Genomic DNA, 10,154 nt, shown 5'->3' on the forward strand with positions numbered 1-10,154 from the left:
CTAAAATCCCAAAGAAATTTTTCCAAAGAAAAAAGTGATAATCATAACTAGAACTACCAATTACCGGTATAATTTACAATAAATATGGGTATATCTTAGTCTAAAGGGAGGTTAAAGGGAGAAGAATTGTGTGAGGAAAAGAATGTTCTAGCATCTTTACACTGTAAGGTTAAAAGAAATACAGATGCAATCCTGTAAGACTGTAAACTCCAAAAAGTGAACGTTATTAAAGCAAAGAATACCTGTTATATTTAATTTTGTTTCAATGCCCTTAAAAGTTACAGAACAGCTGATACTGTAACAAAAAGGCAGCTAATTCATAAACAATAAAAACAATAGAAAAGTCAAATTAAACCCACAGTGCACAACAGTAACCCTTGTGAGCAAATGGAACCAAACCAAAGTAAATTATCAAAACCTCACACCTTTCTACACAGCTCAGACAGTGACATTAATAATTAATAAAGTTCCCTACTCAGACAGGAATTCTAGAGAAAGTGTGAAAGAAAAACCAACATCAAAGCAGAGCAAAACAATCCCACATCCTTCTGTCTGCTGCAAACTGAAGCGTCTTTTCACAAATGCTCTGATCTCTACACTGAACACAGCGATGGATGTAAATATAATCTATATGCCCGTTGACTGGGTGAGAGCAGGCTGGCAGTATTTTTAGGCTGCGCTCTCATCTCGGCTGTAACCTTCCTGCTGCCAGCGGTGCCCTTGGCCCAAAGCAGAGCCCTGGAGGCCCGCCGGAGGAGGCAGGGCTGCGGCCCTGGCGGGCAGAGCCACGGCGCCGTCGCTGCGGCCGCGCACACGGGCGGCACCTCCGGAGCAGGGGAAAGAGATGGAACGGGCGGGACCCAGAGTGCCTCGGGATCGGGAAAGGGCTCGAGTCCAGGCTTCGCCTTTGGGAACGGCAAAAGCAGACACTAAAATATCGAAGCAAGGGTGACTCTGACGTTGGCGAGAGAGAGAAAATGATGATGAGGACTCCGTCTTATCAGAAGGCTAATTAATTACTTTATTCTACTGTAGTATATACGTTGGACCTAAACTGAATCTGCCTCGCACTCACCCTTGCTCACATCTGCACAGAACTGCACAGAACTGCACTCATCTCTGGCTCCCCGTGACTGTCAGCTGACAGTCCGACACACACACCTGATAGGCCAAGGGAACAAAACATCCTCGCTTCGGGTAAACAATCTCCACATTGCATTCCACTTTGGCACAACACAGGCGCAGCAAGAGGTAAGAATTGTGTTTTCTTTCTCTGATGTTCAGAGAATATGAAAACCAGAAATATTCCTGGGAAGAATTGTGCCTTGCTTTTCTTTATGAAGACAATGTGGCAACACTAAAAGGTTCTCCTGCATCTCCCCAGGGACACCACAGACCAGTAGAACTCAGTACCAAAGTTATGTTTTTGTGGAGGGAGAGATTTCCTGAAAACTTCACCCATGATCCTAAAGTGCTGCCACAAGAAAAGCAATTCTTACAGCACACACAAAAACGTTTTTACATTGACTAGCTGATGCAAGAGACGGAAGGAAGGCTCAGGTGCAGGAAAAAGCCGCAGTAACGTTAAAGCTCCGCCGCTCCTTTTGCCGCGCCCCGGCCGCGCTCCCCTGGCGCGCCCGGCCGGACACAGCGCGGGCCAACGGCGCTCCCTGCCGGCCGCTGCGGCGCCACACCCGCGCTCGGCCCCGCGCGCCGCTTGTCCCTCGCCGCTGCCCGTAGTGACGCGCTCGGGCCGTGGCGGTGCGGGCGGTTCCGGGGCGGTGGCGGCGCGATGGTGAGAGCGGCACCCCGGCACTCCGCACCCCGGTACCCCCGGCACCCCGGCCCGCGGCGGCACCAGCGCGGCCTCGGCGGGGCACAGCCGGCTCTGCCTGCGCCGCCCAGCCGGGGCCCCGCGCCCCTTCGGGCTCCGGCGCCCCGCGTTTTGCGGAGTCACCGCCGGCGCCTGCAGGCCGCGGCCCGGCGAGGCGGGGAGCGGGCGGTGGGGCCGGGCGGGACTCTTCTTTTCGGCTCTGGGCAATAAGCTGGCTAAGTTAGCGCTTTTTTAGACAGGAGAAATGCAATTACGGGATTTCTGTACGTGGACTTGCCCACAGACGTCTCGATTCATAGAACTGTTCATATATGATGGTTTTTGTCGTTTGTTTTTTTGCCTTTTGTCTAGGGTCAAAGTCAGAGTGGTGGACATGGTCCTGGTGGTAGCAAGAAGGATGACAAGGTAACCCAAATAAATATTTACAGAATGAACTCCAAGTGTGCTGCTGCAGAGCCTAGCTGCAATATGCCTTTAACATTTACTTTTAAAAATAATTGTTGTATTTGGAACTGCATAAAATTATGCTCTTGCTGGCTCTAATGAGAGTCTTTTCCGGGTGTACATTGCAGAAAACAAATATTGTTCATAAATAAAAAAGGGAGCTTAAGAAAAACTGAAATTTCACAGTGACTTGTTTTTTAAAAAAATAAAGCTATAAATGTGTGAGGGTTAGGAAAGACTAGCTGCTTTCAGGCTGTCACTTAAGGAGCTGTTGCTGGCTTGGAGGTGTCGTTGCACAGTGATCTGCAGCAGGAGTGTGCTTCACGTTGTGGGACACCAGGGCCTCCTGGTCTCCTTTGCAAACGGAGAGCACAGTGTGCATGGCAGGCAGTGGCGAGGCTGGGAAGCTGAGTGTGTCTGACTGACTGACTGACTGAAGTGCAGCAGGAAGCTGGAGATTTGGTATTTTTTCTCATTGTCTCATCTGTTAGTTTTGTTTGTGATTTACTTCAGCCTTGAGCCTTCCTTGTCCTGTATTCACTGAAAAATGGCAGAAGTTTAAATTAGAAAGAGGGATGTAAAATAAACAGGAGAAGCAGTTTTTGAACATTCTTAAAAAAAAGAGCAATGTTTCTTTTGAGCTTCTTGTTACAGATCGTAAAGTTTTGTTGTGAAGTCCTTCACCTCGAGCTCTTTTTCAGTCTGTGCACTTAACCCCTGTGTGTATTGTTTACTTGTTACTATCCTGATTTTTAAATTTTGTTATTGAATTCATTTTATGAATAAGGACAAGAAGAAGAAATATGAACCTCCAGTTCCAACCAGAGTGGGGAAAAAGAAAAAGAAGACCAAGGGACCAGATGCTGCCAGCAAACTCCCCCTGGGTAAGCATTCTGCCTCCCCTGCAGAGCTGAGGACTGTCTGCTCCTCGGGAAGTACAGAGCTCTCCTCTCCTCAGGACCTGCCTCTGTGGAGGGCACTAACACCATGCCAAATGTAATTTTATTTCTAATTAACATGAAAAAGCCTCCCACAGAATAAGATTATTGTTTGGCAAGATGCAGCCCATGAACACCCAGGTAAGAGACAGAAATTAGGGGAAATGTTAAATCTGTTTTTTGCCTGGAGTTTCAGTGGGACAAGTAAGGTACAAGTTACAGTCAGGAAAATAAAGCAGGATTTCTAGTAGTGAATTAGTGGTTAGTTGGTACCATGTCAAAGTTGTTGTAAAATACTGTGATTCTGCTTTGGTTACAGTGACTCCTCACACACAGTGCAGACTCAAGTTGTTGAAATTGGAGAGAATTAAAGATTACCTCTTAATGGAGGAAGAGTTTATCAGAAATCAAGAACAGATGAAACCTTTGGAAGAGAAACAAGAGGTGAGGTTTGAGTGAAGTGTTATTTCTAATGTTACAGTAAATGCTCTTAATTAATGTGAGCCACTTCATATCAGAGCAGTGGAAATAAAGTACCAGCAGTGTGCTGACATATCAGGTTTATCACAATTCCTCATTAGTTGGCTGAATTGTTTTAGACCAAGCACAGATCAATACAGATGAAGCCATGGGAGTTTTTTGTTTCTTAATGCTCAGTCAAAGTACAGCTCACAGGTATCCATCAACAGAGAAAGAAGATTCTGGTTATTCACATCCACATGAGTGGTGTCCATAGGGTAGGACTAAAGTAATAGTGGGTTTTGTTACTGACCTCTGTGTTTTTGGGGCAGTAGAGCAGTAGGAAAGACTGGTTCTGCTCTGTTCTGTCTGAAGTGTTGAGCCAGTGTTGTACAAGAATGTTTTTGCCTGTGTTGTTCAGTTGTTTCTTGGGTTTGTGTTGGCAACAGGAGGAAAGGTCCAAGGTGGATGATCTGAGGGGAACACCGATGTCTGTGGGTACCTTGGAGGAGATCATTGATGACAACCACGCCATTGTGTCCACATCAGTGGGATCTGAGCACTATGTCAGTATTCTGTCTTTTGTGGACAAGGACCTGCTGGAGCCAGGCTGCTCTGTTTTGCTAAATCATAAGGTGAATTGTTTTTATAAAATCAAGTTTCTTACAAGTTCTAGTACTGTTTTTAACTGGCCTTTTTTTTTTCTGAAGACCAGAGGAGAGAGAATGCTATTTATTTCACACACCTAAATAAATGGGCATAAGAATTAGACTTCAGCTTGTATTAAAAACACTGCTTGCCTTCTTTGACAACTCTTAATTCTTGAACTAGGTTCATGCTGTGATAGGAGTCCTGATGGATGACACAGACCCTTTAGTGACTGTGATGAAAGTAGAGAAAGCTCCTCAAGAAACCTACGCTGACATTGGTGGCCTTGACAACCAGATTCAAGAAATCAAGGTATTCCCTTGTACTCATTGACAGTTAAGCCAGCAATGTAGCTGTGGTGCTAGGAGTTGAGAAGGGAAGCAGCAGGACTGGCTGCTGTTCCTGTAGTGGTGTCCTTTATCTTTCTGTAATGCATTTCTTCATTGAACTTCACTAGGCAGACTTGTGGACCTCAGTGTTTTAAGTGGGTCACCAGAGGCTGTGTGCACAGGAACCTTTCATGGTAGCTCAGGAACCTGTAGAGCCCAGAGCTCATAAAATCTCTCTAATAGCTTATTACTTTGCAACAGGCAAAGTTTCAGTTGTTGCAAGATGACAGTTAAATTGTAAAAACTGCAGAGGCTATTTTGGGTGTCTGATGCTGTCCAATCTAACTTAAGGATTTAGTCTTTCAGGGCAATTGCTCATTTTGTTTCGGCATTTGTTTGTTGTTTGGCTGGGGTGTGTTGGGTTGGTTGGTTTTTTCCCTACCAGCAGAACTCTGCCTGAACCATGCTAAAACTCAACCCTTTTGTTCTGGGTGTCTAAAAATCGATGGTATCTGGTAACTCCTTATAGAAGGCACCTTTTCATAAAGAGTTCCCTGTCCCCAAGGTCATCCATGGTTGTTTCGGGTTCAGGAGCTCCAGGGTTCTAAATCCGGGATGATGCATTGAGGATGGAGGAGGGGGAATGTTCACTGGTGGAAACAATAGGAAGACTTGTGTAGATGAAGTAATTGTCTGCCTTAAAATAGGAGGCAGCAAGGGTCATGCTGTTTGATGTGTGTCTTGAAATCAGTTAAGTTCTATTTGCCTTCACTGCCTTCATTATTGCTGTTTTGAAGATTCCTACAGATCTCTGTTGGAGACCACTCAGTCTTATAAAAACATGTTTTTCTTGTGCTTCAGGAGTCTGTGGAGCTTCCTCTCACCCATCCTGAATATTATGAAGAGATGGGTATAAAGCCACCCAAAGGAGTCATTCTGTATGGCCCACCTGGCACAGGTATTTTGCAGTCAGTAACCCCTGTGCTGAGATAATACAAGTAAAATAATTTACATTTGGTTAGTATTTAAAACACTGCCAAGTGTCACAAATTTCATACAACTGTTCTGTTAAGCCACTTTTTTCTTTCTCTTTTCCTTCTCTGCAAACTAATCACAATATTTCTTTCCAACTAAAAATAGGCAAAACTTTACTGGCCAAAGCGGTGGCAAACCAAACATCAGCAACGTTCCTGAGAGTGGTTGGTTCGGAGCTGATCCAGAAGTACCTGGGGGATGGCCCGAAGCTGGTGCGCGAGCTGTTCCGCGTGGCTGAGGAGCACGCCCCGTCCATCGTCTTCATCGACGAGATCGATGCCATCGGTACAAAGAGGTACAGGGGCTCTGCACACACGGGCATTGCCAGGGCAACGGCAGCTTCACCAGAAACACTTCTGCAGCCGTGCTGAGAATCAGTTTCATTGCTCTTGCTACCATTCGCATACACTGTTTTATTGTAAGCATTTGTAACAAGTAACACTTCAAATAATTTCTGTGGAAACACAATATATCACAGCCTTTTCGTACTAAATAGACATGACCTGAGAGAACCTCTGTTCTCTTGTTACATGGCAGCATCTCCAGGAGAGAGTGTCAAAACCAGGAAGAGACACTGTGTACAGGATTCTCTAGCTGCAAGTCCATATACAGTAATTTGCTTTAGTGATCCAATGGTAAAGCGGAATATTTAATATAGAATATATCCATTTGTTGTTTGCCTCTTGAGTAGGTGGCTAAATACTTCTGCTCTGAGAGTCTTTTACAGAAGGTGTATGTCATGGAGAAGCATTGCTTGTGCCACACTAAACTGTTGTTCAGCCCATATCCAAACTGTATTACTTTGAAAATTCTGTAGGTTTCTTGCAACTGTCCAATGCAAATAGTCTTTAATGTAGTCAGTGTTCTTTAAATAAATAAGAAGGTAAGAAAAATACGTGTTTACTACAAGGCCACAAACCCAAAGCTGCTACCAGCCCAAAGTGCCAGCTGCTGCTTTATGTATGGATGTATGTGCTTTGAAGAATTAGGGTTTTTTCCTTTTTATGTTGATTTTATTAGGTGGGAAGAAGATATTTCCAAATATATAAAAAACATGTAAAAAAAACCCAGATCTCTTTCACATGATGGCTGTTACATTCCCCAGCTACAAGAATTGTTCAGTGTCTCTTTACTTTACCTAGATGTCACAACATGAATGTGAAAACCTGTGTTTTGTTTATATGGATAAACATTAGTGTTTTTATTTAAATGTCTTATGGATGTTTACAGACGAAATACCCCTCTTCCCCTTTTGTTTATACCTTTGTGCCAGTTACTTAGTGCTTTTTCTGACTATGCTTTTTTTTCTAAAAGGTATGACTCAAATTCGGGGGGTGAGAGAGAGATCCAGCGCACAATGTTGGAGCTGCTGAACCAGCTGGATGGGTTTGACTCTCGGGGGGATGTTAAAGTTATCATGGCTACCAACAGAATAGAAACACTGGACCCAGCTTTAATTAGACCAGGTAAGGGACTTCCCTGCTGTCTATGCTTAAGCCACTTTTCTTGTGAAAGGACTTGTCATAACTTGACAAACACAGGCTGGTAAAAAGACTGCAAACTTGTTCTTATTCACCATCTCATCTATACTGGTGCATCTGTTGAAATCAGAACCTATTCAGAAGCTTCCAAATAGGAGAAAAATCTTTGGAAGAGAAGAAATGTGTTCATTCCTTTACATATACATAAACAATATGAAAAGTCTTCCTTTCTATTAAGATGGCACAGCCATTTTAAGTAATTGTTAAGGAAGCTGTGTGCAGCAGCAGCACAGCTGCAGCAGCTGGGGAAGGCAGGGGAGCAGCACCTCTGTTTTTGGGGGTGAGAGCCTAGGCTTTCCCAGAGACAGCCTGGTGCAAGGAAAGCAGGCTGCTCTTGCTGACCTGGCACACTCCTGCCATTTGGGGGATGAGTGAGGGAGACATGTTGAGCTTGAGCAGGCACAGGTAGTATTTTTAAATGGCCACTAAAAATGTACCAAAGCATAGTATGTCTGTGCTGTCTGTTAAGTTGTAAGGTAGAAAATGACTCAGAGATGAAAGGAATAAGCTGAAATACCTCCACGGTATGAAGCTGCTGAGGTATGTGTTTGCTCTGGTTTTGTCATCATTTAGCTTTAGACCCTTCAGCTCAAAGCCAGTGCTGTTAGAGTACAGAGGAGATAATACTTTGCCAGAATTGAAGGAGATAGTCTGACCTTGCTTTCTACTGCAAGACATGACTTCAGGTCATTCTTCTTCAATACCAACCATTAAGGTATCATGGCCAAGTCCACCATACTGAGCCACATCCCCAAGTGCCACTACTACGCCTCTTTTGAGCATCCAGGGATGGTGGCTTCACCATTTCCCTGGGCAACCTGTTCCAATACTTGATGACCCTTTCCATGAAGGAATTTTTCCTAATATCCAATCTAAACCTCCCCATGTGAACTTTAGGCCATTTTCTCTTGACCTGTTACCTGGATGAAGAGACCAACCTCCAGCTGGCTGCAGCCTCCTTTCAGGCAGTTGCAGAGGGTGATAAGGTCTCCCCTGAGCCTCCTTTTCTCCAGTCTAAACATCCCCAAATGTTCCTTCAGATATTCCTCACAGGACTTGTGCTCCAGACCCTTCACCAGCTCCATTGCCCTTCTCTGGACATGCTCCAGCTTAAGAGTTACTGCCATTTAAACCCTTCAGGTGTCCTTCCTGCTGTTTCCGGCAGCTGCATGCAAGAAACCTAAGACTGAACTTCTCTTTTGCACAGGACGTATTGATAGGAAAATAGAGTTCCCTCTGCCGGATGAAAAGACGAAGAAACGAATCTTTCAGATTCACACAAGCAGGATGACGTTGGCAGATGATGTGACTTTGGATGAGTTGATTATGGCAAAAGATGATCTCAGTGGTGCAGATATTAAGGTCAGTGCACGTCACCGTTCTTTGTATTTCAAAGCAAAAATCAAATCTCATTTTTGCTGCATCCAAAACCATTGTCACCTGAACTGTTCGCCAATTTTCTGTGCATACATCACTGAGGAACAGTGGGATGGTTTAAAACACCTTTTATGAGTACCAGGTGCTCTGCTTTACAAATGGGAAATTATCAAAATCATAATTGTGAGGTAGCTTGTGTTGGTAAGAGTATGTACCTGTGTTACCTGAATATGAAATTTTAAAGTAGCAAAGTAGAAACCAAAAGGAGAGTGGAATCTTGTGCAAGGTATCTTAAACAGTACTTAAAATAGTACAGGATAAGTAGCATTTTTAGGAACTATGTTGCAAGGGAGATAAAAATGCAACTGTATGTTAGGAAGCTTCAGCGATATCCTGTCTGCTTTTCTAAAGCAGATAGAGCCCTTGCTACAGTTACCACACTCACGAGCTTAAACCAACACGACACAACTGTCACCTCCCTGCAGAGGCGTCAGGCAGCTGCACGTGTCTGTCCTTGCACAGGGAAATTGCTGTTGTTACAAAGCTGCCTTTCTGTCAGGGAAGTGTAACTCTTGACTACACTCACCTGGCTTTATCCAGCCTGCTTCAGTGCTACACAGCAGTATCCAACTTCAGAATGCAGAGTTTGTTAACAGGCCTCACTTGTGCCGTTACTGGAGCAGTAGGAAAGATGCAGCTGCCTTTGAGGGTGTGGTGTGAAGGGGTTGCACAGCAAGTGTAATTATTCTTGCTTCCTGTGTTGCAGGCAATTTGTACAGAAGCTGGATTGATGGCTTTGAGGGAACGGAGAATGAAAGTAACGAATGAAGATTTCAAAAAGTCTAAAGAGAATGTTCTCTATAAAAAGCAAGAGGGAACCCCTGAGGGATTGTATCTTTAAGTCATCTGTCTCTTCAGGAACTATACAGAACTTTGTGTTCCGTATGGTGAGAGTCTTGTGTAAAACCACACAGCTACTTTGCATTCATGAACAGGTTAAAAGCTGGTGAGTTGTGGGTTTTCAGTCAGTGTAATTCTTCACTTCCCAATAAAATGTTTATTTGAATTGAATTGTTTTGGTGGCAAAGCCCTGCTATTTACATGAAACTGTCTGTTGTGTTTGCTGACTTTAACGAAAAAGTGCTGGTGACCCAAGTGCTTGTCTCAGTGACCCACACCATGTGGGCAGGGAGCAATGCAGGTGCTCCAAATCTTAGTCCTCCTTAGGCATAGCAGTCTCTTACAACTACTCTAGCATTGCTGTTGTTCTTGATTACCTTCTTATATCTTTTTTTCAGGGGCTAACTAGGACAAATGTCACTTTTGAGTAACTTCAGTGTCATCAGTCATTTATATATGAAAATCAATGACAATTATGCAACAGTGAGTGAGACACACTTTAAAGGTAGCTTATAAGAGCAAGATGGATTCTCACTAGTAATCTTACCTTAAACATCTAAACATGTTTGGATAGGGTACTTAAAGATTAGAGTTTATAAATCTGTTTTTCTCAAAAGGGTTTCAGTTCATCAGATAAACATCAGAATGT

The 10,154-nt window shown here is 43.9% G+C and overlaps 1 protein-coding gene across 2 annotated transcripts; it reads left to right on the forward strand.

The window, feature by feature from the left end:
* Positions 1 to 1,724: 1,724 nt before the first annotated feature.
* PSMC1 (proteasome 26S subunit, ATPase 1) lies at positions 1,725 to 9,676 on the forward strand. Of its 2 annotated transcripts, none has more exons than XM_041472108.1 (11): positions 1,725 to 1,795; positions 2,186 to 2,239; positions 3,066 to 3,162; positions 3,536 to 3,660; positions 4,125 to 4,310; positions 4,507 to 4,635; positions 5,514 to 5,610; positions 5,793 to 5,982; positions 7,002 to 7,153; positions 8,436 to 8,590; positions 9,372 to 9,676. In XM_041472108.1, exons 1-11 carry the CDS (start codon positions 1,793 to 1,795, stop codon positions 9,504 to 9,506), a joined length of 1,323 nt encoding a protein of 440 aa, XP_041328042.1. In that variant the 5' UTR covers positions 1,725 to 1,792; the 3' UTR covers positions 9,507 to 9,676. The 2 variants fall into 2 exon arrangements, with proteins under 2 accessions (XP_041328042.1, XP_041328043.1); XM_041472109.1 differs by lacking the exon at positions 1,725 to 1,795 and adding an exon at positions 1,842 to 2,097.
* The last annotated feature ends 478 nt before the right edge of the window (positions 9,677 to 10,154 follow it).

Source organism: Pyrgilauda ruficollis, unplaced genomic scaffold, assembly GCF_017590135.1.
Source record: "Pyrgilauda ruficollis isolate IOZ18807 unplaced genomic scaffold, ASM1759013v1 scaffold28, whole genome shotgun sequence".
Taxonomy (NCBI): Eukaryota; Metazoa; Chordata; class Aves; order Passeriformes; family Passeridae; genus Pyrgilauda; species Pyrgilauda ruficollis.